This window comes from Coffea arabica, chromosome 10c (genome assembly GCF_036785885.1).
Source record: "Coffea arabica cultivar ET-39 chromosome 10c, Coffea Arabica ET-39 HiFi, whole genome shotgun sequence".
NCBI lineage: Eukaryota > Viridiplantae > Streptophyta > Magnoliopsida > Gentianales > Rubiaceae > Coffea > Coffea arabica.
Genome location: NC_092329.1, coordinates 4,421,196 through 4,448,106, shown reverse-complemented (window position 1 = coordinate 4,448,106; position 26,911 = coordinate 4,421,196). Strand labels below are relative to the sequence as shown.

Below are 26,911 nucleotides of genomic sequence, written 5' to 3'. Positions count from 1 at the left end.
TTGTAATTTGATACACGTGAGATAAAAAAGTGATTGAAAATATAAAAAATAAATTAAAAATTATGTTTATGATGCAAGCGAAATATTATTTAAAATATTTTAACTATCCAAACACTCAGTGACTTAGAAAATCGGAAAATGGACAAGTTTCGAATAAATGGTCCGTAGGGAAAAGATTCCAGGGCATTTATCACGACCCAATGGTCCATTTCACGTTTCATCTGATCTAGAATAGATTCAAAGCCCACGTATCGAGAATCACATCTCGTTTTCTTAGTAGAGAAGAAAGAAGAGAAAAGTTACCTCACCCGCCCAAAAATGATTTATTAATTGCTAAGCAACCTCACTATTAAAGGCAGAGTTATTTTATGCTTCTCACGAGAAGCTCAAACTCAAGCTCAAGCTCGCCTCTCTTTCTGTTTCCACTTTCCATTTTCCATATACTCCAAGAGAAGAAGAAATGGACCTGAGAGAGTCAATCAGCAAGCAAAACGACGTCTCATTGGCACTCGCAAAACACGTCATCTCGTCGGAGGCCAAGGACACCAACTCCGTCTTCTCACCGTTGTCCCTCCACGTAGTATTGGGCCTGATTGCAGCCGGCTCCAAGGGCCCGACCCAAGACCAGCTCCTCTCTTTCCTCAAGTCCACCTCCACCGATCACCTCAACTCTCTCACTTCTCAGCTCGTCACTATTGTCTTAGCCGACGGCGCGCCCTCCGGCGGGCCTCGCTTGTCCTTTGCTAATGGCGTCTGGATTGATCAGTCTCTGCCTTTTAAGCCTTCTTTCAAAAAGATTGTTGATGAAGTTTATAAGGCCGCTTCCAATCAAGTAGATTTTCAGAACAAGGTAATAAAACTTCTTGGTCTTTTATCAAAAAAAAAAATTTTTCTCTTTTTTCCTGTTAATTTTCTCACATGGGCTTTTTCTTTTCGTTGTGTTAAGCTATTCGTTTGTCATCATGCGTTTGCCTTTTTTAGTTGATTATCTATTGGTAATACTTCCTGCGCCTTTTGCAAGTACTGAAATTGGCTAGTAGGAAAGGGAAGGGGCTTAAAAGAAGAGGCTTTTTTGACTGTTGTATGATTGAGGTTTATGTGCATGTTGCACGGAGGAGTTTTTTGATTGTGAAACTGTTTCTTTAGTTTGTTGATTTTCTTTAGTCTGTCCTAATAAGCACTTTGACGGGTAGAAAAGAATTGGCTCTTCATGAATTTCCTGCACTCGTTTGGATGATATTTGTCGTAAGATTTTCTTGCAATTAGTCTTTGGTTATGTTCTTGGAAGTTGCTGATAAGCACGCATATTCAGGTTGAATGCCTAGGACTGTCTCCTTCTATTTGTAGAGAAAGTTCGCGTCTTCATTAATTTCCGGCAGTGCTTCAGATCATACTTGTCCTCGGATTTTCTTACAATCTATTTGGCTCATGTCCTTGGAAGTTAAAGATAAACGCAAACATTTTGGTTAAATGTGAAACTCAATCAATGAGTATAGTTAATTTGCTCACTTGTCTTCTTTTAAGAGTTGATTTTCACTTCCTGATTTATATAGTAAGGGCTGCGGAAGTTGGACACTGTTTTTTATCACATTATCTGAAATAATAAAGTTTTAGCATAACATTCCTGTGATCTTGAATTGTTTTGATCTTGGAATTATGAGTAGTAACTGGTTCATTTAGGGCCATGGACATCTTAATCTTTACTTATTTTCTTATGTGATTATTGATTGACCCCTACTCTTCCAGAGTACATCTAAATATGCTACCTAACAACAGATCATGGAACTGTCTTCCAGTGCCGTTTTAGCTTTTCAATATAGTTAAAACTCTGGCTTCTAAGGTTCTCTTTGTAGAGCTGTCAACTTGGTTCTCAATTCTATCTGCAAACTTGAGCATTTTGTCTCTTAAATTTCGTGCTTTGTGTCTGAATGAGAAGCTTTGTGCTTTTGCTCTATGCATCAAGTCCTTTACGAAAAGATGGTTTTGTTAATGTATTAGAAATTCAGTATTGACTTGTAATCTTTGTTGTAATATGCATGGGTTCCATAACTAGAGAACATGGTAAGGAAATTAGCAAGGGAATCAGTAGTGTTAATACGTTTGCTAATGTTTGCATTGGTGTTGATGAAGCCTGCTGAGGTCACCAATGAAGTAAATTCATGGGCCGAAAAGGGTACAAGTGGACTGATCAAAGAAATCCTTCCTCCTGGCTCTGTAGACAATACAACAAGGCTGATCTTTGCGAATGCGCTGTACTTTAAAGGAGAATGGGATGATAAGTTCGACGCATCAAAAACAAAGGAGCATGATTTTCACCTACTGAATGGCAGCACAATTAAAGTTCCCTTCATGACCAGCAAGAAGAAACAGTATATAAGTGCCTATGATGGGTTTAAAGTACTGTGTCTTCCTTATAAACAAGGTGAGGATAAGCGTCGCTTCTCCATGTACTTTTTTCTCCCAGATGCCAAGGATGGGCTGCCAGCTTTGTTGGACAGAGCTGGTTCTGAACCTGGATTCTTAGAGCATCATTTATCACGTTCAAAAGTAGAAGTTGGCGACTTCCTCGTACCAAAATTTAAGATATCCTTTGGATTTGAAGCTTCTAAAACTCTGAAGGGACTGGGGCTTGTGCTGCCTTTCTCTGGTGAAGGCGGCCTCACTGAAATGGTAGACTCCCCTGTGAGCCGGAACCTTCATGTTTCAAGCATCTTCCACAAATCCTTTATTGAGGTTAACGAAGAAGGAACAGAAGCTGCAGCTGCAACTGCGGCTACGATAAGGCTACGGTCTGCGCAATTTTTCAATAAATTAGACTTTGTAGCTGATCACCCATTGCTTTATTTTGTAAGAGAAGACATGACTGGGGTGGTGCAGTTTATTGGTAGTGTGGTTAATCCTCTTGATTCTTAACAACCGCTGGAGAATGGGTTGCTGTTTCGGTCTTTTGACATGTAGCTTATTTTGTCTGGTTAATGGTATGTATAATGCTATTGTCTAACCCCTATAAGTTCGGCTTTCCGATGTACTGTATGTTATGTTGCTTCCAGTTGTTTTCAGGTACTTCTGTTCAGAGATCCTATACGTGAATTTTAAGTGTTGTGTTTTCGGCATTGTTTCCCTATAGCCTATAGGTCAAAACGTGAACTTATCTAGCAGTATCTGATGATGACTTGTTTTCCTCTGGTTCAAAGCTTGAATTTAAGAGGGTGAAGCTTTACTGGATGCCAAAAATGTTGTAACTTTCTGTTCTGTGCGCTGTTCATCCAACTACTCTTGGGCCTGATTTGCCTCGGGTTCCAAATGCCCAACCCAAGACCAGCCCCTCTCTTTCCTAAGTCGACGTTGTCTTCGCGGCCGACGGCGGTCCTTTCGGCGGGCCTAGCATCAGCTTTGCCAATGCCGTCTGGGTTGATCAGTCCCTGCATCTTAAGCCTTCTTTCAAAGAAATTACGGATGATGTTTGTGACTTTATAAGACCGCTTCCGATAGAGTTGATTTTCAAAACAAGATAGTAAGTTAATAACCGTCCATCATTGTTCGTCAGGCTGATTATAGCAGTTGCGGTTTTAGTATCACATGAAACGTTAGTTAGCTATGAGAAGGCACTTGCCAATATGGACATACTGGTTGGAATTAAAATGTGGCAAAATAAATTAGCAAATTAGATTTCAGAATATGGCAAAAGTAGAATCAAGTTTCTTGTTTGAAGGGACAAATGAAGATTTCTTTAAAGGGGCTCAATCAAAATTCAAGCCAGATATTTAGAAGTTTCTAATGCTAACAGTAAGGAATGTGTTTTATAATTTTCTTTGAATGCTCCAAAAATTTTAACAATTATATGTAAAAATTTAATTTATATTTAGAAATTTTATAATGAAAAGTATACACAATGTTTAACAATTTGATATGTTCCGGTGTGACATTTATTCACATATTCAAAATGATTCAAAAGAAAATAAACTCAATACTCCTTTTTTGTATTTTTTAAAATCCATCTTTTATGTGGTCATTGGATATTTGAATGCCTTTTGCACACAGGATAGAGTGATATTACCACCATGTTGTGTAAGTAGGTAGATTGCTATTGATGGCTTTTATTTTTTGTATTTTGTAAGTTTAAGAAAACCTTCCATATTTCTTTTATTTTTTTTAAGTCTATGCGTATTTGAAAAAAGCCATAAATAGTATCGTAAGATAAAGGTATAATTATTAGTATTTTCAAGTATAAATTTTGAGATGTTAATTATCATTCATAATTTAGTTTTATCATCATCACTTAAGAGTATCGTACACTGACAATTTAAAATATTTTTTTTTTTTGGCAAATTTGTAATTTTTTTTTTGGTACTATAATGATAGACAGCTTTAATTTTGGTCGAAAAATGTGAAGATTGATAATCTTTCCATGGGGTTCAAGCTATGAAAAAGGAAAATATTACGCAACGAATATTCAAATTAAGCATAATTTGCAAAAAGATATATATATATATATATATATAACAGATTCACCAGCTACCAACGCAAGGGCTTAGATAGAATTATATAAAAACAGATGAATAATTCACAGGCTAGGCTACCACCGACCCAAGAATTGGCACTCAGAAGTCAAAACCCAGCCCCATCTCAATCTGCTTAATTTGCAGTAGAAGCGAAATGCATTTCCCACAAGTACATCTAATATTCTACTACTAGTAAAAGTTTTTGTCCTTTAATGTTGTTATCGTACGTATGGTTAGGGAGTTGCAGTACTATAGATTTAGATCGTACAGGTTAGACCCCACAGACTCAGACCCCCAGAGTCAGAGTCTCAGACACCAGGCTGCTTTCACGTGCCTTGCTGGCGCGAAGTTTTAAAAGCTGTGAACCTTAAGGCTATGTCTACTGTTGCCTCCTTCAAAGTCCGTATCATCTGCATTCCCAAAGTTGGCCTTCTGTTTATTTCAAAATTACTGCAACTGCCATTAGTGGATTTTTTGTATGGCCATATCTAGCGATTAGTGGTAGCTGTTAATCACGCTTTCTGGGCTGGGCTGGGCTTTAATAACCCCCGAACTAGAAACGTACTACAAATACCCGGTCTTGAACTTTCAAGTGGCAGTGGCAAAGACATTCATGCTTCGCGATTAATTTGGACTCAGTCCACACCCAGTCCACTCCCTTCTTCTGATTTTTTTTTTTTTTTTGATTTCTTTCATTTATATCTTGTGGTATAAGATAATACCATACATGATATATCTAATATAAAATTATTATCAAATTGTATTTGCGCGTTAATTGGGTTGAGGGTGATGAAGCTTAAACTCAACTTACAATAAATTAGACATCATATCTCCATTAAGCTGTGGATAGCCTTGTATTGCATGTGGCTTGACCCGTTAATTTCGGGTTTGAAGAGGCCATGTTTGGGCTAACCCTGCACCATCAACAAATCTACTAATGATGACCAGAAGATTGGACGTCGAGTAAGTGCAACGATGATGTTTGGAGACAATTTATGTTTATTTGAACAAATTATAAACGAGACGGTTTGGTCATTTGAACAAATGGTAAATATGTAGAGCAACATAAATTGCGTTGAAGGCAATATAAACATAGAGCACGTGTTTACGAGCATTACATATGGTATTAAAATCGATCGACACAATGATATTTTGATTCTTAAATATTTTCAAAATTTTAAGATTTATTTAATGCCCTGTTTGGATTGTCATTTTCTGCCGGAAAATTGTATCGTTTTCCGTGATTACATTTCCCTATTACCTTTTTCCCTCATATACATTAAATCGTTACAGTAATTTTTTCATGGTTCATGGAAAATCATGAAAAATGCAATCCAAACGGGATATTAATTATGTTCATGAACCTTCTGAAATGCTTGCTCATGACAACCATTCTTGTTCCTGCTTTGAAAATTTTGCATGTACAAAAGTACAACTATTAAAATGGGGAAAAATAAAAGACACCCTATGATGTGGTATTAACCAATATATCCCCTGTTTAAATGGAGAAAATTTTCTATCGGGAAGACATGAACAGGAAAATAAAAGAAAAATGATGCATCTTTTTTGTTTCTTCCCACAAAGCGGCGATGGGGAAGGGGCCGCGGGAATGGGGATTGTGGCGGTGACGGCGGCAAGGCGGTTGAGGTGGAGATAAGGGCGGGTCCAAAGGTGGGCTAGGGATAAGGACATGAATTTGACAGAGCCATGTCGTTTTTGCGCTAATGGCAAACATTCATTATTATTGATTAAAGATTCAAAAGTTGTGCCGTGTTAATTTGATGGCCTTCGATTGCTAGGCCTTAGCTATATGTTAAGCCCAGTAGCCCTCTTTAATTGATTCACTAACCAAAAAGTGGTTTAACATACTTGAGCTGGTAATAATTTCCCCCTTGACCACTGATTAGCTTTGCATTACATTTTCAACTAATATGAAATATTTTGGTCCTTTTGGACCGTTATAGGTTCTGTTAGTATCTCCCATTCACAGAAAATATTTTCTGTGAATATATTTTTAAATTTCATTTATTTCAAATCACTACAGTATATATATTTTTTCAAAAATTTATAAAAAAAAACAATCCAAATGAGTTCACAATTAGTTGATGTTAAAGATGCCACGGAACTTCCAATAGTGCAATTGATTAATGAAATTGCCCTCTTGAATACCATTATATAAGTAGTAGTTTTTTTGTTTTTCTGAACTACTTTATGTTGAATTACTCTTAAGGAAAACTCTCTGAAATAATAAATATAGATATGGAATTATATTATGATTGTGACTGCACTACTCTTCTTTTCAGATTGTCGGATTGTCATATGTTGTTATAACTTAATATGCAAGCATACGCGTGGTTGAAAAATATGTCCAAAACATTATTATTATTTTCAAAAATTAAATTGCGACTGCATTCAGATAGCTCTTTCCAATTAGATTCTCTAATTGGCATCAAAAGAAGTAGATCAAAAAAGTAACTCTCAAAATGTATATTGTGTGTTTGGATAGAAATTATTTGTCAAAAAATTATTTTTTTACATCATAAATACATTTTCAACACAACTTTTTATCATTTTAATTATTTTTTTATCTTACATACATCACATTAAAAAAATAATATATTAATTATTTCAAATAATCTCCTATCTAAATGCAAATGCAGTAGTATCAAGAGAACACCACCACCTATGCAATAATTGTGCGAAAAACTTTTTTGGTTCAACCAAACAGGCCCCTATTTGTCTTGAAAAATGAAAAAAAAAAAAAAAAAAGAGCCAGAGGACAAAATGGCAAAGCAGGGAAAGGTCGGGGAAAAGAATAGGAAAATCTAAAAAGACTTCAAACCTCCACACAGAAAGAGGATCCGTGGCAAAACCGTCATACAATGGATGTGTAGGGGTAGTAATGCAAATAAACCTCGAAACTCGTGGACCCACGCGCTACTCGCTCACTGTCCATCGTTAGCCCATGCACCATGGGGATGTACCTCGAAATCAACAACGTGACAAACCTTAACGTAAACCCAACAACACACAAACCTGCACCTTGCACACTAATTTCCCCACCCCTCATCCCTTCTTCACTTTCACTCTTGCTTTCTCAGCTCCTTCTTTCATCTTGTCAGAAGCTAATCAATTAATACTACTAAATCTGATCTGATGTACATATTTAAAGCCTTTTTTAAATTCTCATCAACAACGTTCCAAAGCTTCAAACTTTTGAAATACTAGCTAGCTATAAAAGAATCCCACATGGTCATGCTCGGAAGTAGCTATAGCAGCACTTATAATTTCGTCCCCAAATTTGTCTTCTACAACTTTCATGTTTTGCTTCTAGTATGGGAGCGTAGGTGTCGGTGCCGTTCTGATTCTTGAAATCAAGGAAGACTGTAAATTTTTTTCAGAAGTAGAGGAAGGAGTGTTATAAGGGACAAGTTTTGATTTTTTTACGAGTTTGAGTAGCTTGGGAAGTGGAAAAGGTTGATACTTGATAAGAGAGTAGTAGAAAAAATAAAGATGGGGGAAACGGGAAACCATAACCACCAGCCACCGCCACCTCAGCCACCACCGGGGCCGGTTCCACCTCTCGGTGCAGCCAGAGGCCCTCTTTATCCTCCTGCAGAACAACTTCTTCAGCTTCATTACTGCATCCATTCTAACCCATCTTGGCGTCAGTCTTTTCTTCTCTGTCTTTCTCTATACCAACTGCTAGCTTGTGATATCTTTCTCGTTTCTTGTTATATGTATGATGTCTAATCTATCGTATTGCTCTAACTTGGGTAGTTAAAATAATTGATTTTTGCATCAGTAAAGGGTCCAGTGTTTGGATTTTACTTGTATCCAACATGCAACACTTTGGTGCTTTTAATGTTTCTTCCTTAATTATAGAATGGAACGGCGATTTATAATGCCTACTATAAAGTCTGCATTTTCCCCCCATTTCTTGATAGTATGCCTCCTGATCGTGCAAGCAAGAATTCATTGATGATAAAGTAGATTTATAAGTCGGACTGTGGAGATTCCCCACTGCACCACTCGCTTTCCTTTCTGGTTTTCGCAAGTTCATGCCCTGTATGTGATTTTCATTTTCCCTAATCTTGAGCTTTTCGATTAAAGCTAATTTGGGCTCTGTTGTTTTCATTATTTTGCAGATCAAACTGTCCTCCTGGCCTTTCAGCACTACATTGTCATGCTCGGAACTGCAGTTATGATTGCTACAGTGCTCGTGCCAAGAATGGGCGGAGGCCATGTAAGGTTTTTTCATTTTTATCTGAATGAGGACGCCTAGTTAGGAGAAGATAGTTTCTGAATTATTAAACTCCTGAATTTGGTATTGTATGAACAGGGTGACAAAGCCCGAGTGATCCAGTCTATGCTTTTCATGTCTGGGATAAATACGCTTTTGCAAACTTTATTTGGTTCAAGACTTCCTACAGTAATGGGTCCATCTTTTGCCTACTTTATATCAGTCCTGTTGGCCATCAATGATTTCAATGATAGTAACTTCACCACCGAGCATGAGGTACCTGAACTCACTCTAGAGAGTAAATAGTGCAGGAAAACGATCTACTTTAGCTGTTTGTAACCTATTTTTAACGTTTGAAGCATTCTATATAGACAACGTTAAGAAAGGCAGCTGACAGTTGTGAGTGTTTTTATTGGCAATGCTATGCTTTTCTTAACCTGATATCTGTGTGTGACAGTCATTTGTGACTTTTGTTTTACTCGTAATTTAGCGATTCCCTACATTTTGTTTTTCCATAGAATGCTTTAGCAAATCACCTTCAAGTCTGGCATTACCTGTTCTTCAGCTATTGCAAAATTTTAACAAGAAACTTTCCATGCTAGCAGTTTAATTTTGGAAAGTATCCAATATGAAAGGTAATATCCCACTCCCTGTTCAAAGGTCCCCCAACTTCAAGCATCAACATTCGAATGGACAAAGGACCCAAACAAGTGCTCAACCTCGTATAACAGCATATATATAACATTACTTTTGTGGTCTTTTGGTTCTTGTCGATGGGGGAGAGGAGGTATGCTTTGCGTCCAATATAAGGTTTTAGCCTGCTGATTCTAGTCATGAACGTAGGTTTAGAATGGGGTAGCATGGGTGAAGGTTGGTTAATAGGAGCCCTCTATAGGGAATTAATTTCACTTCACCATTCAAGCTCTTGCAAAGTTTCATGCAGCCAAACCAACTAAGTTTTGTTCACGCTACATCATTAGCCCTCTATTTGCTACTTATGCTTAGTGGAAGCCTGATATGAACTTAGTCATATTATCTGATTGCTGCTACTCCATACATACTCTCACAGTGAAGGTTTCATTTAGATAATCAGGGTATAAAACGCAGTAAAAAGGGATCCTTCGTATAGATTTAATTGAACATGTTCATGTCATTAGAATCTACTCCTTTTTCACTTTTCTAATTTGGGTGCTTGTAGAGATTTACACACATTATGAGAGCTGTTCAAGGGTCACTAATAGTATCGTCAATTCTCAATATTATCATTGGATATGGCAAGGCATGGGGAAACCTTACTAGGTACAAAACAGTGGTCTAATCTATCTTCTGTTTTTTATTTTGTTGTTTTCTCTTCGTTTTCCCCCTTACTACCACCTCACTCAACGGCAGGCATCCAGGGGAAAATCTTAATGCACTCTAATTTGATGTAGGTTTTTCAGCCCTCTCGTTTTAGTGCCAGTGGTATGTGTGGTTGGTCTGGGTTTGTTTGCTAGGGGCTTCCCACAGGTATGTATCCTTGAACTTTTTCTGGAGCTTGTTTCAATTCCTATATGATGGTTAGAATGAAGATTTCATGGTTTTTGTACACTGGTTGGATGTTTCTGCAGCTTGGAAACTGTGTGGAGATAGGGCTGCCCATGTTAATTTTGCTAGTTATCAGCCAACAGGTAAGATAGTGTTCATTTGACTTTTTGCATGGGTGACCATCACAAGGTTGGACTCTAATTTGTATAGCTTGACTGTAGTATCTACAACACATCCATCCAAAAACCCGTCCAATTCTTGAGAGGTTTGCATTGCTGTTGTGTGTTGGAATTATTTGGGCTTTTGCTGCTATTCTTACCGTGGCTGGTGCTTACAAGAATGTTCGGGATCAGACCAAGATGAGTTGCCGCACAGACAGATCTTTCCTGATGTCATCTGCTCCTTGGTATGCTAAAATATGTGGTTCTTTTTTCCAATTCAAGCTTCATATGATTGAATCATGGTGTTTCTCTAACGCAGGATAAAGATTCCCTACCCTTTCCAGTGGGGAACCCCTATATTTAGAGCAAGCCATGTTTTTGGGATGATGGGGGCTGCACTTGTTTCATCAGCAGAGGTATTACTTCTACGAATTTGATTTACCAAGGGACATCAAATGCTTTTCCTTGGATTTGGTGCCCTTTGTTTTCTGTCTCTTATTTTTCTGATTGTTGTTCAAGGATATTAGAACAATAATCTTTGAAAGTTATTTATCTTTTAATTTTTTGGTGGGGAATGGGGGTTGTGAGTTGGTGGGCTGTTGAAATGATAAATGTTCAGGGATTAAGTTTTACAAGCGGTAATTTGTTGCTTTAACTATTTGCGTTGTACTGATGTTAGATTTCATTGTGCAGTCCACTGGAGCATTTTATGCAGCAGCGCGACTTGCAGGTGCCACACCGCCCCCTTCACATGTAGTGAGCCGGAGCATTGGCTTGCAGGTTATAGTGCAATCAAGAGGCTTTGATCTCAATTGCTAATCATCTACTATAGTATCGTCTCTTTTTAAGTATTACAATTAAAAATGTTTATACAACTAGAAAAGAAACTTATATGGTGTATTCTTCGTGTTCGCAGGGCATAGGCCAACTACTTGATGGCATATTTGGTTCTTTGGTTGGTTCAGCTGTATCTGTGTAAGGAATTATGCCTCTTGGTGAAGATGAATTGTAGTTTCTGAATATTTCAATATTTAGTAGGCACATTTATTTCAATCTCTATGAGAAACATAATGCTAGGTGCATACTAAGTGTTACTGGCATGTGCACAAGTAGGTATGGTTGAATGGTTAGATGCAGGATACATTTGGCATTTCTTTTTCTTTGAATGGGCACTTGAATCTGTGATGTGATGGAAATGCGGGGTTTACTTGTATCCTTTTTGGCTGTTGAGCACTTATCTAGTTCTACAAAGCATGTATGGTACTTGCTGTGACTGTCTATACTGTCTTGAAAGCAAGGAATTTAGCAGGGTTTCAGTCAAAGCAATTTTCTGTTGTGGGGATTTTAGAGTCTTTAATCAGAAGAATGCAGTGTATACTGCTCCCCTCTTACCTAGTAATCTGGAGAACTGGAATTTAGTAGTTGAATGGGGGGCTTCCTACGCGATGTCTATTATAGTACTGACCATGTTAGTCTAAGAGATTTTATGGTACACTCGAGTAAATCTCCTGTACGAACTTTTTTTTTCTGATCTTAATAAAATTTCTAATTATTGTGCAGGAAAAAAAACCACTTATCCAGTTTTGTTAGAGTAGGGGTTGGAGGGGTTTCTAAATATTGTCTTCTGATTGGCTTCCCGTTGTTTAGTGTCACTTGATCTTTTGTCTGGATTAAATGCAGTGAGAATGTTGGTCTTCTTGGGCTTACACGTGTAGGGAGCAGAAGGGTGGTCGAGATATCAAGCGGTTTCATGATATTTTTCTCAATATTTGGTTTGGATATTTACCCAACACTTTTCCTTTTATCCATATTACAGGTCCAAGAATAATTTTCCCCTAATGCGGCATTTTGTTGTTTGTAATTTTATGGCGACAAATGTTTTTCAGGAAAATTTGGAGCTTTCTTTGCATCTATCCCCTTGCCAATATTTGCTGCCATATACTGCGTGTTATATGCTATTGTTGGTGAGTGATGCTTCATTGGTTTTGAGCCTCTCTTCAATGTCTTTTTAAGGCGTAAATGTTGTGACAGTATTTAATTCCCCCTTTTCATGCAGCTGCCACTGGGATATCATTCATTCAATTTGCAAACCCAAACTCCATGCGCAACATCTATATTTTAGGCCTCTCCTTGTTCCTTGGGATATCAATACCACAGTACTTCGTCATGAATACAGATATGGCTGGCCATGGGCCTGCTAAAACTGGTGCTGGATGGGTACGAATATGCTATGCTGATCTCGTCTCTTTCACTCAACTCTTGCACTTTTTTTGCCTTTTGATATCATTATTGTCTTCCATGTATGGCTGTAGATGACATAGATAGTTTTGATCAAGAAGACGCTTCTATGTGGAAATTTCAACTAAATTCGGTATAAAACAATAAGAATCAAAAGGTCCGTAGTTAAACAGATAAAGGTAACTCCAAGGACTATTGTGCTGAATTATCCTGAACCCAGGGTTTACACTTTTAGCTAGTAAGACTTTTTTATGCAATCAATCCTGGTATGCAAGTTCCTGTTGTGAACGTACAAAGCGCATGATTTGATATTTTTGACACACTGCTAAAACAATTGGTGGACTTGACATTTGGTGTTTTTTCATTGAGCTTGTCTAAGATTGCAATTATTGGATGTTGGCTGCTGCTGGGCTGATGAGTTTCATTTTCTTTGGTGCTTACAGTTCAACAACATATTAAATACAATATTCTCTTCGCCTCCTACCGTCGCAATCATAGTCGGAACCCTTCTAGATAACACTCTAGAAGCGGGGCACGCTCGAGATGAAAGAGGATTACCTTGGCTTGTACCCTTCCAGAGGCGAAAAGGAGATAGCAGAAATGAGGAGTTTTACAATTATCCTCTTATAATCAACGATTATATCCCAACTAGATTTCTGTGAAGAAGACGCATTATTATTATTGTACATCTGTGGCTTGTGTTGAAATCACACGTTTCAAAAGTGTGTGTGAAAGGCCTGTTTTTTTCTCTTCCATTTTTCTGATCAGGAAGAAAATTGGTCAGCAGTCAGTATTGAATATTATACAAACCACAAGCCTCATTATGATTGGCATATTTGGACCATATTTTTTGCACGAGGGAATCATGCATGACTGGACAGATTTGACCAGGGTTCTCCACACACTTCATTGACTGATGATGTCGACTTCCGTTCATTATCTGATGTCTGTCTTCACGTTCTAAGATGAGCAAGCAGCAAAAGCAAGTCCAGAATTTCGGCAGCCAGTTATGGTCATTTTGATCCTTCTGAAAGGGGCATCTGTGTGAGGTCATTTTGATTGAAAGATGGAACTTGTAAGATGGATGTTAAATATAAGCATTGAGCGTTATTTTGACTTGAAGAAGATATAAAGTGCGTCTTCAAAAGAAGATAGCTAAATCATATTATTATTATTGTATAAAAGGATAATTTCAAAAACCTATCAGTTAGCACCCTGGAAGTTTCAAAAATATCGCTTGTTTTCCTTATTTTCAAACTTTTTGTAACATTATTATCAACTTAATTCAAAATAGAATACTAAACAAAATTGTATTTGAACTATATACATAATTTTATTTCGAAATTGTCCTTTTGTTGGGGTTTTGATAAACTAATTTGAAATTCCTAAATGTTTGAAAATTTATCAATTTACTTTTTAACGGAAAATTATAAGTTTTTTATTGAGGTTGGGAGATCCTTTTTTACAAAACGCGTAAAAGTCATCCATAATACTATATAAATGAAATGATTTTTTTGCATCTCTAGAGCATTTCAAATTAATTTTTTTAGCCATCTCAAATAAGTTATAAATATAAATTTAAACACTTTTCCATTTTTTAAATTTACAATCCATCGATATGGATAAAAAAAATGAAAATGCTAAATAATTTATAAAATTTCTTAAATTCCAGCTTACATATCAAAAAATTAAGGTGGACCCACCATTAAAGTTTTAAAATCATAATCTATCCCTTAAATTGCGACGCTTTAGTAGAAGGAATCTGACATTCGGCCAAAATAATTGACCCCCATTATAATATCAAATAATTGAACCATAAAGAAGACAAAAAATTTTCTTTTACTAATTTGAAAATATTTTTAATAATTTTTTAATATTTAAAAATTTTTTGCTTATGGTTGTGCTTGTTAGATTTTGTTCCATCATATTTACATCTTCATACTTTTGTCTTTGTTTTTAGCTTTTTATTAATATATTTTTTTTAATTTTATAATAGTGAGGAAATCGAAAGGCAATGTTGGAAAGAAACTATGTTCTCTTTTCTTAAAATGAGCGATTCTTTTAATAGCATATCTTGAATTGGGTTTAAAATGTTACAAAAATTTAAAAATAAGAGAGCTAAGTAATATTTTTGAAACCTCAAACATCTCCTAGGTGATATATTGTTAGAAATCTAAGGTATCCTTCTGTAATTATCCCTCGTATAAAACAGATTGGAAAATCATCTGAATTGACAGCATGTTAGCTGCCGGACACAAGGGTCCACACGTTTTATCTTACGCACTCGTTCATGAATTGTTCCACAAACAATCACAAAGTGGTTAGGTCGATGATGAGAACTGAGAAGCCATTACTTCAAGAGCAGCATTCTCGAAAGGGATAGCACTCGTTGTAGTCTTTATCAAGTACCTATAGGACTAGAATTTTCATGGATTTGTTGCTTTCCTTACCAACGTTGATTCCACTTCCATTGAGAGATGTTATTGGTCCCATTCGTACATTGCGGGGAAGCAAAATGGAAATTCACTCGTGTTTGGATTGTAATTTTTTGAAACTTTTGTTAAAAAAATATGGATTAATTTTTTGTATATACACTATCAGCATTGAATGAATGATAATTATATAAAATTTAAATTTAAAATTCAATTTTTTACACATATATCATGAATTCAAATGTATACACCTTCTTCACAGTGTATATAAAATTTACTCAAAAAATATACTGTAACGATTTTATATATGTGAAATAAAAAAATGATTGAAAAATATTTTCATCAAAAAACATAGAGATTTTTTTATTTTAATAAAAAATCCCTTTTCTAACAAGCACTTTCTCTAATTCTATTCTTGTAGGCCAGGGATTTGACGGGTCAACTCGTACACCAAGATCATCAATGACCCTATTATAGAAGTTCAGTTCATGTTTTGAGTTGCTAATTTCTATTTACATTTCATGAACCATACAACATTTAGTGTGGGACATAAATGTCCTTGGCTTGAAAGGTAATTCAAAAGTCGGACCTTCTTGCCTCCACACAGGTCAGGATTCCGGAAGACCGTCCCACCTTTGTCTCGCAATTTTCTGCTCCCAATTGACCAAAGGAAAGGCCCTGATCATTCAGCCAGCCAGTCCAGATTAAAGCATTCCTCAGCAACTTGAACACAAAGATTCGAGCCAATCTTTTCCAAATCCTTCCACAACCAAGAAACCTCTTCATCACAAATCACGCGCTGCAAAGACTGCAATGCTGCAACAGACATTGGCACGTTTCTAATCTGTGGACATTCCCTCATATCAATCTTCTCTAAACTTCTGCACCCGCCAATTTCCTCCGGGAGGCATCGCAAATTTACACATTGCGAGATGTCTAGGTACTTCAGCCAAATAAGATGACCGATTCCAGAGGGAAGGCTTCTTAGTTTTGGACAAGCATAGATCCTTAAAATTTGTAGTGAACTCAGTTTACCCAAATCCTTTGGAAATCTTTCAAGAGTATCACAATTAGTGATGCTCAGGCTTCTCAGTGACTGCATCCTGCATATGGATGGTGGGAGCTCATAAAAATTGATGCAATGATCCATTGTGAACTCCGAGAGACGTGGAAAGAGATGGGGCAAGTCTACAACTGATTGATCAAGGTTATTGTTGATATCAGAAAGAATTATTGACATCTTTCGCAAATTTTCTAGGGGTATCATTCTGTCAGGCAAGCGAGGAACGGACACTTTTTCCAACCAGAGGCTCCTCAAGTTGCTTAAATTGCTGAACACCGACACATTCTGCAGGACTGCACTGGAGGTGCCATAGTTGATGAGTATCAAAGCTCTAAGCTTGGGCATGTTGTCAATGAAAGGAGGCAAGAAGTATTCATCTGATGAAAAATTCAATATGAGCACTTCAGCTTTTGGAAAATCCATCTGGAACCAGTCCATCTCTCCCATTCTCCCTGAATTCATAAAGTAAAATATATTTGTAAGCCCTCAAAGTGAATCAACTTTTAAGACACAGAAAAGTTAGCTGAGTTGTGATACTCTTAAAATAATTGAAACAATGGAAGTCTGTCAATTACATGCCCTGGTCATAAAAGTAGCAGCTGATAAAACTAGGGCAAAATATCATAAAAGTAGCATAGCAATGGCCGAGTCAAGCTATGAAGCAGTAAATATGATATACCTGTATACACGGAGACGATCTGTGCATTGAATGGCTCATCCAGATTCCTCTCCCACTCCTTTGGCAGCCCTTCTTCTCTTCTTGGCATGAGCAGACGCCTCCGTCTATTGATGTCCTCACGACTACTTAAATAAATTGCCAGGTCCCTCAGCACATCATGTTGCGATACACATATTTCATAATAAGTGCTATACATGTCTCCTGATCTGTGCAGTGAAAATGGTTGAAACGTTTCAGAACACTACTTTTTTTGGTTTTTTTGGGAGGGGTAGGGGGGAATTAAAAAGGAAAAAAGAAGGAAAGAAAAAAGAAAGCATGCGTATCAATTGACTTTCACAAACAAGGAGGAATTCCAATTGACAGATTGAATTTTTGCGCTACAACTAAGGCACATACCGAGCATCTTTCACGAGCGTCAGGAGATTTTTGTTTGAAAGCTCAACAAGAATAGCAAAAGCCTCCTCTTCATCAATATCATGTAGTTCCACCCACATGTTAATGACGATATCTAAAGGAATTTTCTTATCTTCTGGAAAGGAACCCAAATCCAAGAAACATTGTCTGACTTTATCTGGCAAGTAATCAATACTCAATTTCATCCGCTCAAGCAGTTGGACTTCATGAGATTCACAAATTGGTTGGCTTCGCGATAATCTGTTTTTGGCACTTGTCCAGAACAATTCAGGCTGGTCCCTTAGAGAGGCTCCGATCACCTTTAGAGCCAGAGGGAGCCCTTTACATTCATCAACAACCTAACAGATGCATTTTGATCCTTTAGCATTTGCAGGAACTAAGAGAGCAAATGACAGCAAGTCAGCTAGCTAAAAATGCTAACCTGTTTAACCAGGTTTTTATTGATTCCGAGAGGGATGGAGTTTTGTCCAAAGGCAAAGCGGCAGAATAGGGACATAGCTTCATCTTCCCTCAATAACTCCAATTCATACGTGCAATCTGTGACTTGTTGGAACTTGAATCTTGAAACCACAAGGATTTTGCAGCCAGGAATCCTAAATTTCAGCTGTTCAAGGACAGAAAGTGACCAAACATCATCAAGAACAAGAAGAGTCTTTGCAGCAGGTTTGATATCATACTGTAGCCTCCATTGCGGAATCATAGGGCTAAAACCATCAATCGAGTTGCCAGATATCATTTCCCAAATTTTTGCTCTCAGTTGCTCCACATTTGGAGATTGAGAGACAGTGAGGAAGAAAACTCTGTTACTGAAATGGCCTAAAATCACAACAGACATTCCAAGTACGTTTATCAGGATCAGAATAACACATGATCATGCTAATTTCAGCTCCACAATGCACCAAAAATCAAAGAGCAGCGTTTCCTCTAGTAAATTGATTCTACAAATATTAAAGATATACTACTATATTATTAACGGTAAAGACAACAATTACATGCTGGAAACCTTATCTAATGCATCAAAGCTTATAAGAAAAAGAATAAAACTTGATAAGAAGCAAAAGACTTGAAACTTCTATATTTCTTAAACAATAACAGAACTTATTTCAAGTTTTGAACTCTCTCTGTCTTATTCAGGTCATACCTAGCTCATTCTCAATAAGTAAAAGCAGAACAAACTAGCAGTAGTTCAAGAACTCAAACAGTACTTAGTTAGTACTAATTAAAGAATAAAATCTAAGGCTAATGCCCCACCCCAAAAAAAAAAAAAAGGGAATAGAAACTAAAGAAATACTGCAATTAGTACTTAAATAGTAACTTACTTCTGACTTGATCATCCCGGCAAATTTCTCTAGCCAAGGTTGTCTTTCCACTACCACCAATCCCCAATATCCCAACCACACTCAAATCTTCCCTGCCCATCAGCATCTCCTTCACCTTCCTCTTCCCCAACTCCATCCCAGCTCCCAAACTCATGAACCCACCATCACCACCGCACATCTCCTCCTCCTCCTCCACTCTCTTCACCGCCTCCCCGATCCAACCACCACTCTCATCAACTATACCAATCTTCAGTCCCCCAAGCCTCTGCTCCAGCCTCCTAGTGGACCCTTCAATCCGATCGAACCTCTCCGCCATGTCGAACCTCACGTGGTGAACGTCGGCAAGCACGTGAGCTTGCATGGGGCCATGCACAAACCTGGATATGGTCTTCTCTAGCTTCTCCATCTTCCTCGCTAGCTGCAAATTCTTGTACACATTCCAACGCGGGGATTTGAGAACTTGTGCGGCCAGTTCTTGGCCGTCCCGGAGCTTCTGGGAGATAAAATCCAGCTGCCGCTGACGAGTGGGAGGGAGCTCGACGCCGGTGTATTTGATTTCGCGGATGATGGGGATAAGTTCTTGAATGGAGTCCATGAGGTCCTGGGCGCTGGACTTGCAGAGGGTGGATTTTCTGCAGATGGTTATGAGTTGTTTCAGGAGCTCGGTGGCTATCTCGCCGGCGAAGAAATCGGTAACCGCCATTTTTATTTATTTATTTGCGTGTGTGCGCGCGTGTCGGGCTGGGCCAGGGCTCAGTGGAGAGAGGGGCTTTAGCCACCCACAGTAGTGGTGGTGGACATGGACAAAGAAAACTGAAGCTGCCTGTTAGGTTCGGTTTATAAGGAAGGGGAAGGAAGTAGGGAACAGGGACGGAAGTGTGGGGCAGTGGATAAGGCCCCCGCGACGGACCGAAAATGGCACAAATGCCCTGCCAACTTGCCTTTGATTTTGGTTTTGGTTTAGAAGAAAGAAAAATGAGACGGGGACCGTACTTCTATTTCTAGACCCCATGATTGCTATCAAACCAGCTACCAAAAATATCTAAGAAATTTTTGTAACAGTATGGTTTTTCTTTCTTGATTTAAGCTTGTACGTTTGCTTCTAAAATCATATTGTTAAGAATAATTTCACCATTTTGTGTGTGTGTGTGTGTGTTTTTGTATGACTCCTCCTATTTTTCATTTCACGATTTCGACTGTTATTTTAGAGAATATTTGTGCTTTAACTTTGGTACGTACCATTTGGATTGCTATTTTTAAGAAATTTTATAGAAAAATATATTGTAATTATTTAATTATGTGATATAAAAAGATAATTAAGAAATATATTTATAAAAAATACAAAAAAAAATTTTACTAAGAATAAAAATCCAAAACATAAAAAATTTGTCAACGTATGAAAATCCAATACAATTAATTTTTGTTTCAGACGAAGCACGAATGGTGACTTTGGAGAAATGCCGTATTTCATAAGTTTTTTTTTTTTGTATCTTAATTAATTGAGGTTGGCTCGGCTGCTAACATGTGTTTAACGCAGGAAACATTTTTGGCATTGTGCATATTGACGTTGATAACATGCTGTCCACTTTATACTTTGTTATGGTGGATGTCCTGTTTATCTTTGGTGAAGTTCAATGTATCATCCACCTCAGTCCCTGGTCAAGCATATAATCATTCTTACTAACGCAAGCCCTTTGTAATGTGGTACAAAACAAGAGTTACTTTTCATTAGTTTATAAGTTCCAATTGAAAGAAATTATAAAACCCATCAGTTTTAGAGAAACTAATATAGAATGTAGTATAGTCAATACTTGAAGTCTAGCCAGTTCCTTAGAAATAGATATGTGACCTTATATGAGTATTTTAATGCATTCAAGGCAGCAATTATAGACGAGGACTAATTCCACTTTGCAATTCTAAATTTATACTACTTTTTTACTTTACATTCTAAATTTCAATTTTTTAATTACATTCTAAATTCTCAATTTTAGACACTTTTACGCATTAATCTCTTAAATTTGTCATATTTAAATTCAGTCAATAATAAAATTAGTAAAATTTACTGCATAGAGAACCCTATAAATCAATGATAATTTACTATAAGTGGTCAACAAAAATCAAAATAATGCAATTAGAGCAAAACAATACATTTTCATGGATTCACCTGTAGTTTATCTCATTATTCTTGCCGACAATATTAGTGATTTGAACCATATAAATTAATGAAAATGTGCTAAAAATAGTCAAAATGAGGCAAGAGTAAAATAAAATAATATATTATCATTAATTTCCACAATTATTTGTTCCGTTGATTTTGCTAACATTGTTCTTGATTGGATTTAAATTAAACACACTTGAAAACAGAGAGTGTATATTATCCAAAACTAGAGCTTATCATGCAAATGTTCAAGATTTAAATTTAGAATGCAAAATGGAAAAGTAATATCAGTTTGGAGATACAAAATAATTAGTGTAGTACCTTTTATGATATGATGTATATGAGATAAAAAAGTTATTATCACGTTTGGTGCTACTATCAATTTCCTCCTTAACGTTATCTTTTAGTCACTTTACCCCAAGACTAACGATCAAACTTAACAGAGTTTGTTAATTAAAGTGAAAAAACATGTTTAACTCTTAAAATTATTATCATTTTACGCTCATAAACTATAGTCTCGTTATCAATTTACTCCATAGAGTTATTTTTTAGACAATTTATCATACCATTAAACCAATTTAACAAGTTAAAAATTTTTAAAAGAAAATACCCTCTTCTTTGCATAATAAAAATAATAAAAAATTTAAAGTGGCTCTTTTCCTTTTTAGTATCAAGAAAAAAAGTCAAAGTATTAATTTATTTCTTCTTGACAATCTTATTAATATCAAAAAAGAATAGAAAGATGGAGAGAGGGAGAGGGAGAGAGCTCAAATCTTTTTTTTTTTTTAATTACAAATAAGAAAGAATTAAATGCTTTTATTATTTTAAAAATATTTCACTTTTCTGTTTATTACCAAATTTCAATCCTAATCTTGATAACCTTAATGTAATACGATAATGTTGGACTTTTCTTTTATTTTCTTTATTTGCAAATTCTAATTTTCTATCTCTTTTTTTTCCTAGTATTAATAAGTGTGAAAAAATTTGAGAAAATTGTTTTATTTTTATGTTTTTCGATCTCTTAAAGTGAAAAAAGGAAGAATAACCATTCCAACTTTTTATTTTTAATTATATATAAAAAAAGTGTAAATATATTAAAATTTTTTTGACCATACTAGTTAGATTAACGATGAAGTAAAATGCCTAGAAAATAATGCTAGGAACTAAAGTGATTGTATCACTATAATCTAAACGAATAAAGTGATAATAACATTATAGTAATAATATAAAATAAAAGGGTATTTTTATCATGCAAATGTTCGAGATTGAAATTTAGAATGCAAAATGGAAAAGTAATATCAGTCTCGAGATACAAAATAATTACTGTAGCACTTTTTATGATATGATGTATATGAAATAAAAAAGTGATTGAAAATATAAAAAATATATTTATGATACAAGCGAAATATTATTTAAAACAATGATATATCCAAACACACCCATAATTTCTTCTAAAATCAATCAAGTTCAAGGGACAGGGAGATTAATGAAAGCATGTGAGCATCTACATCATACCATCGATGACCGCAACAATCTTTCAGAATATTCCCATGGATATGCCCTGCGGATCAAAAGCAGTTTACATGTACAAAAAGCAGACTAAAATGAAAATGAATATCGTCACATGTACAAATAAATTATCCTTTCCCCTTTGTTTGAAACTCAAGAATCAAATCAACTAAAAACAGACCAAAGTAAAGCAATCCGTAAATTTGAAAAACTTGATTATAAAAAACAAAAACAAAATAATCAAGTTAGGCCACGGTTTAAGTAGGAATGGACACGGGTTAAATATTAGCCTCATGCACGATTTGGTTGACCTAATCATACCCCGGTGATTTTTTGACATTTATCGGCTCTGCATAGGGATGGCAATGGGGGCGGGTGCCCGCGGGCAACCGCCCCACGGGGGGCTCTCGGGACGGGGGGTGGGGCTGGGGCAGGGAGGAATTTTTTCCCCCCGTTTAGAAATGGGGCGGGGGGCGGGGAAGTATACCCCCGCCCCATCCCCCGCCCCGCCACCCGCAAAAAAAAAGGTATATATATATAAATAAATAAATATATAATTATATATAATATGTAATTTAATTAGTTATAAACTTATGATAATGATATTATTAGTTAGATGTATTATAGAATGTATATTAGTGTATGTAATATAATTGATATTATCAATTATATGAATAATTAGACATGTCTACTAATAGAATTTATTAATTAGTTATACTAAATTTACTAATACATTTATACTAAATTTCTAATTACACTTAATAGAATAACACTTTTTCTCAAAAAAAAGCACAAACACAATAATGAATTAGTGATTGTATTTGTACTAAAAGTGAAAACTTAACTATTTTAGTTTTATTTATTTCATCATGTTGGATTGTATTCAAATAACTTTTGTTTGATTGTTTTTATGAGTTTCAATTGTAAAATTACAATGAATAATAACTTGATGATGTGTTGATATTTTAGTACTTTGATTATTTATTAAAATTTAACTATAATAAAATTTTATTAACCCCGCGGGTGCCCCAACGGGGGAAGCCGGGCGGGGCGGGGGGAATTAATAGGCAACCGGGGGGCGGGGTTGCCATCCCTAGCTCTGCATATCAATGGGTATATCTAGTTATCAGATACCCTTTAAAAAAGATTGGGTCAATGGGTATTGTTTCTGAGCCCACTCATTATTTATTTATTATTTAAAATAATTTATACTAATTTAATTTCATATTTTACATATTCATCTAAAATTCATCAAAGATTTTTTTTCTTAAAAAATGTTTTCTGTCAAGAAACAAGCATGCAAAGAAAATACAAGAAAAAGGAAAAAAATTAAAAGAATTAAAAATCAACGAAAATTTGAAATAAGTAGTACCTTTTTTAAATACATATTCCATATCAATTAAAATCTTTCCTAAAAAAATAAGATTATAATATCTACAAATGAATCTTATAGATAAACTATAGTCTATCATATTTGTAATACAATTTGTTCAATGAAATTACTTAGTTAGCAATAAAAATATTATTTTATAGTATGTATATACAAATAAAAAAATAAATAATATATATGTGGAATTGGTTCGAGTACCTGAGAGTTCTTAATTTTGTAATTCTAATCGACCCTACATATAAGCTGATACCCAATCCTCATCAAATACTATAGATTGAATAGCCTATGTTTTGGATTGAAATGACTCAGATTTAGCAAGTTTTCGAGTGAGTATTTTCGCCCACCCTTAAGTTTAAGTTATTGGAGTAGTCTTTTTTCTTTTTTTAATCCCTCTCCCACTTCCCCACTGCTTGGCCAGGGGATCGATCGATCCCCCGACCAGGCAGCGGGGGAGGGCTTTAATTCCCTGCCCCTGGCCACCTGCAATTTGGGGCAGTCTCAACACTGAAAACGTGAGAAAATGATGAATAAAATAAAAGAGTAGAAGGACGCTTGCGAAATCAATGACGTACACGGCTAAAACATCACCTCCTAAATTTCCCTATCGGCCAAACTTCCACTTGAGTAATTAAATCACTCTTGTTTTCTAAGTCTTTTAAGCTTTCTAAACATATCTTAATCTATTTGAATCACGCAAGAAAGGTACTTGACTTTAATAACATGCCACTACCATATATTTAATTTTTCTTTGAAGTTTTCTAGAACGAAGAAAGCAAAATGTGCTTCAAGATTCCAACAAATAGAAACCATTAGGCCTGCCCTTTTTTTATGTTTTACATTTTTCATAAAAATATTTTTTAATCATTTTTTATGTCACATGCATTAAATTATTATAATGTATTTTTCTATAAAAATTTCAGAAAATAGCAATTCAAACGGGATCTTAGTTTAAAGTCACCTAATGGACGGATGCATGAAAGAGCAGGAATCCTTTTGATTATCCAAGCACGTTAGAATTGCAATTGTTTAGAGAAAGGGGGAAAAATCCAGATTTGGAGGTATGGCCCGTAGGACTTATCTTTATGATTTCGTCAATATAAAAAATAATACGAATTTCAACACCGAGTGTAAGTTTGTCAATCTTTAATGACGCCATGGATAAATAGTCTTGATCATATTACCATTTAATGACCATGTTACCATTTTGGAAAAAAAAAAAAAAAAAGAGCAAAAAAATGGATAAATGGTCTTGATCATATGGGTTGATCGATGGTTGAAATCAAACCCCATCTGATCAATGTCACACATGCTTATAGCTTTTAATCAGTACTTCTATTTTCAAGGCTACCATCAAACTAGACCGGAGATGGCGTTTAACCTTTGGGTCTACGGCTCAAACGTGTGCAGTTGATATTTTGCCTCGGCAACATTCATTGTCAGCTAACAGTCTAACACTATCTCAGGCCTTTGGGTCGGTTAGGTTGCCCATCAACGACCACTAATGGACGACTAATTAATTGTCCATTAAGAGGCAGGATGATGGCGGGCATCACAAGTTGTTCTTACCATCTCATGAGTGCTGGCTAGAATTTTTGTGAAAGACAGACAACTAAATAAACTTTGCCGTGGATTATGGATTTCTACTTCAATAATTGTCCAGCTTCAAAATTCCAATTCATGTTCAGAATATCTGAAAGACCTCGACAATAATGTTAGGTTTGGTTTTAGGAAATTGACTAACGAAAATAATAAAAACTGTTAGGTTTGGTTATTGAGTTCTTGGCAACTTAGTAATGACAATAATAAAAACAAATAAATCAAACAGAGAAATACAAGAATTTACGTGATTTGGTCCAATTGAGCTACGTCCACCGACGAAGAGGTGGTAAATAATAGAGTACAAAAGAGAGAGTACAAAATCCTAAGAAATAATTATCATGCTTAAAAGGCACCTAAAACTGAAAATACAAAGGAACTTAAATAACACAAATTATTTAACGGCTCAAAGGCCCATGACTTCTTCTTTTGATTTGATGCTTAACCAAAACCTCTCTTAGATTAGGGAGTGGATCTCCCTTAAAACTCTCTTGGACTGGTGTACACGGCAATTGGGCTATTGCTCTTAGATTCAAGAGGACTGAGAAGTGATTCTTCATTATTATTATTATTATTTTATCAGACGATAACAATTAGCCAAACCTACTTCTATTCCTACTCCTACTCTAACCACACTGGGAGGAGAGACCCAATGGGGTCTAAAGAAACTGATGAGAACTGAACCACTATTAGATTAGACTAGTATAATACGCACTCATATGAATTTAGAAGAAATCACGTATAATGACACATTGATGAGAGACAAGGTTTGAATCTTTAATTCTTCATTATTTGATGATAAGTTATCTAACAAATGTCAGTAAATATTTCTTTAATACACTTAAAATCATTACTCCACCTTAGATTTATACACCATCCTATGTTTAATTTTTTTTTTCAAAATATTAACACATGAATGAAATCTGTGATTCAGAACTTTGATGATTAGATTCAATTTTCCACCATGGCTCCCGCAAGATAGCTATATGTGCTTCTTTTTGGCCCAATCCTTCCATTCCGTGTCTCATAATTGGTGGCATAGGCTTTGAATACACAGAAATTGTCTCTTTCGGAGACTCGATTTATGCTTCTTTGGACAGGACTTCATTCTGAGTCTTTGAAAACTAAGCTGAAAATGAATTATTCTGCCCCTAGTATTCATGTTTCATGCTCATGCATGCATCAGAGCGGATGCTGAAGTCCAAATTTGCGGCAACAGTTTTTTGTTCATTTTCATGCCGATGGGGTCCCTAAATTGCATAATTAGGTACGGGTCTTCGTCTCGTATCCTCTATGAAAGAAAAAATTCAAACATAAAATTTTTAAAAAAAATCTGTGCAAGTTAGAGAAGATTTATCCGGACAAAGACGGTTAAGCCTTCAAATGAAATGAAACCACTGTTCTTTGTAAATAAAAAATTTTAGCAAATCCGCCGGAATGATATGATTACCTCTTGCACTGTGACTATTTAATATATTTGTTACAGGTCATTAATTAGCAAGAATTACCAAGTTTTTTTGTTTAAGGCTGAAGGGAATGACGGCCCAATAAAAAAAAAGAGGCGTTGTATAAAAGTTCAAAAAATATAAACTTTTAATCCTGCAAGATAGCATTAGTGTATATTAGTAAATGGAGGATCAAGGACCTCTACAATTGTCATAGGGGATTGCACAGTGTAGCGTA

General features: G+C 35.9%; 3 protein-coding genes across 5 annotated transcripts; 2 read left to right on the top strand and 1 right to left on the bottom strand.

Moving 5' to 3' along the window:
• The first annotated feature begins 313 nt into the window (after positions 1-313).
• Positions 314-3,113, top strand: LOC113714647 (serpin-ZX-like). The gene is made up of 2 exons (XM_027238622.2): positions 314-850; positions 2,131-3,113. Exons 1-2 carry the CDS (start codon positions 461-463, stop codon positions 2,911-2,913), a joined length of 1,173 nt encoding a protein of 390 aa, XP_027094423.1. The 5' UTR covers positions 314-460; the 3' UTR covers positions 2,914-3,113.
• Positions 3,114-7,524: 4,411 nt separating this feature from the next.
• On the top strand, positions 7,525-13,512 carry LOC113714448 (nucleobase-ascorbate transporter 3-like). Of its 3 annotated transcripts, none has more exons than XM_027238277.2 (14): positions 7,525-8,169; positions 8,651-8,748; positions 8,845-9,021; positions 9,944-10,044; positions 10,176-10,251; positions 10,353-10,412; positions 10,491-10,675; positions 10,750-10,846; positions 11,124-11,210; positions 11,347-11,405; positions 12,111-12,202; positions 12,317-12,394; positions 12,487-12,647; positions 13,112-13,512. In XM_027238277.2, the coding sequence occupies exons 1-14, from the start codon at positions 8,016-8,018 to the stop codon at positions 13,328-13,330; spliced, it is 1,644 nt and encodes a 547-aa protein (XP_027094078.2). In that variant the 5' UTR covers positions 7,525-8,015; the 3' UTR covers positions 13,331-13,512. The 3 variants fall into 3 exon arrangements, with proteins under 3 accessions (XP_027094078.2, XP_071925368.1, XP_071925367.1); XM_072069266.1 differs by lacking the exon at positions 7,525-8,169 and adding an exon at positions 8,456-8,570; XM_072069267.1 differs by lacking the exon at positions 8,845-9,021 and having other exon boundaries at positions 7,779-8,169.
• Positions 13,513-15,436: 1,924 nt separating this feature from the next.
• LOC113714447 (probable disease resistance protein At4g33300) lies at positions 15,437-19,520 on the bottom strand. The gene is made up of 5 exons (XM_027238276.2): positions 18,576-19,520; positions 17,678-18,072; positions 17,239-17,594; positions 16,843-17,048; positions 15,437-16,615 (listed from the first exon to the last, which is right to left on the bottom strand). Exons 1-5 carry the CDS (start codon positions 19,276-19,278, stop codon positions 15,783-15,785), a joined length of 2,493 nt encoding a protein of 830 aa, XP_027094077.2. The 5' UTR covers positions 19,279-19,520; the 3' UTR covers positions 15,437-15,782.
• Positions 19,521-26,911: the final 7,391 nt, after the last annotated feature.

Excerpts from the sequence above, each read along its gene's own strand:
- LOC113714647 (XM_027238622.2), top strand. The coding sequence starts at position 461 with ATGGACCTGAGAGAGTCAATCAGCAAGCAAAACGACGTCTCATTGGCA. Across the intron at positions 851-2,130 it reads AAGTAGATTTTCAGAACAAG|CCTGCTGAGGTCACCAATGA; the intron begins GTAATAAAACTT and ends GTGTTGATGAAG.
- LOC113714447 (XM_027238276.2), bottom strand. The coding sequence starts at position 19,278 with ATGGCGGTTACCGATTTCTTCGCCGGCGAGATAGCCACCGAGCTCCTG. Across the intron at positions 18,073-18,575 it reads CCGGGATGATCAAGTCAGAA|GCCATTTCAGTAACAGAGTT; the intron begins GTAAGTTACTAT and ends TTGTGATTTTAG. Across the intron at positions 17,049-17,238 it reads ACGCTCGTGAAAGATGCTCG|ATCAGGAGACATGTATAGCA; the intron begins GTATGTGCCTTA and ends TTCACTGCACAG.
- LOC113714448 (XM_027238277.2), top strand. The coding sequence starts at position 8,016 with ATGGGGGAAACGGGAAACCATAACCACCAGCCACCGCCACCTCAGCCA. Across the intron at positions 11,406-12,110 it reads GTTGGTTCAGCTGTATCTGT|TGAGAATGTTGGTCTTCTTG; the intron begins GTAAGGAATTAT and ends GATTAAATGCAG. Across the intron at positions 12,203-12,316 it reads GATATTTTTCTCAATATTTG|GAAAATTTGGAGCTTTCTTT; the intron begins GTTTGGATATTT and ends AATGTTTTTCAG.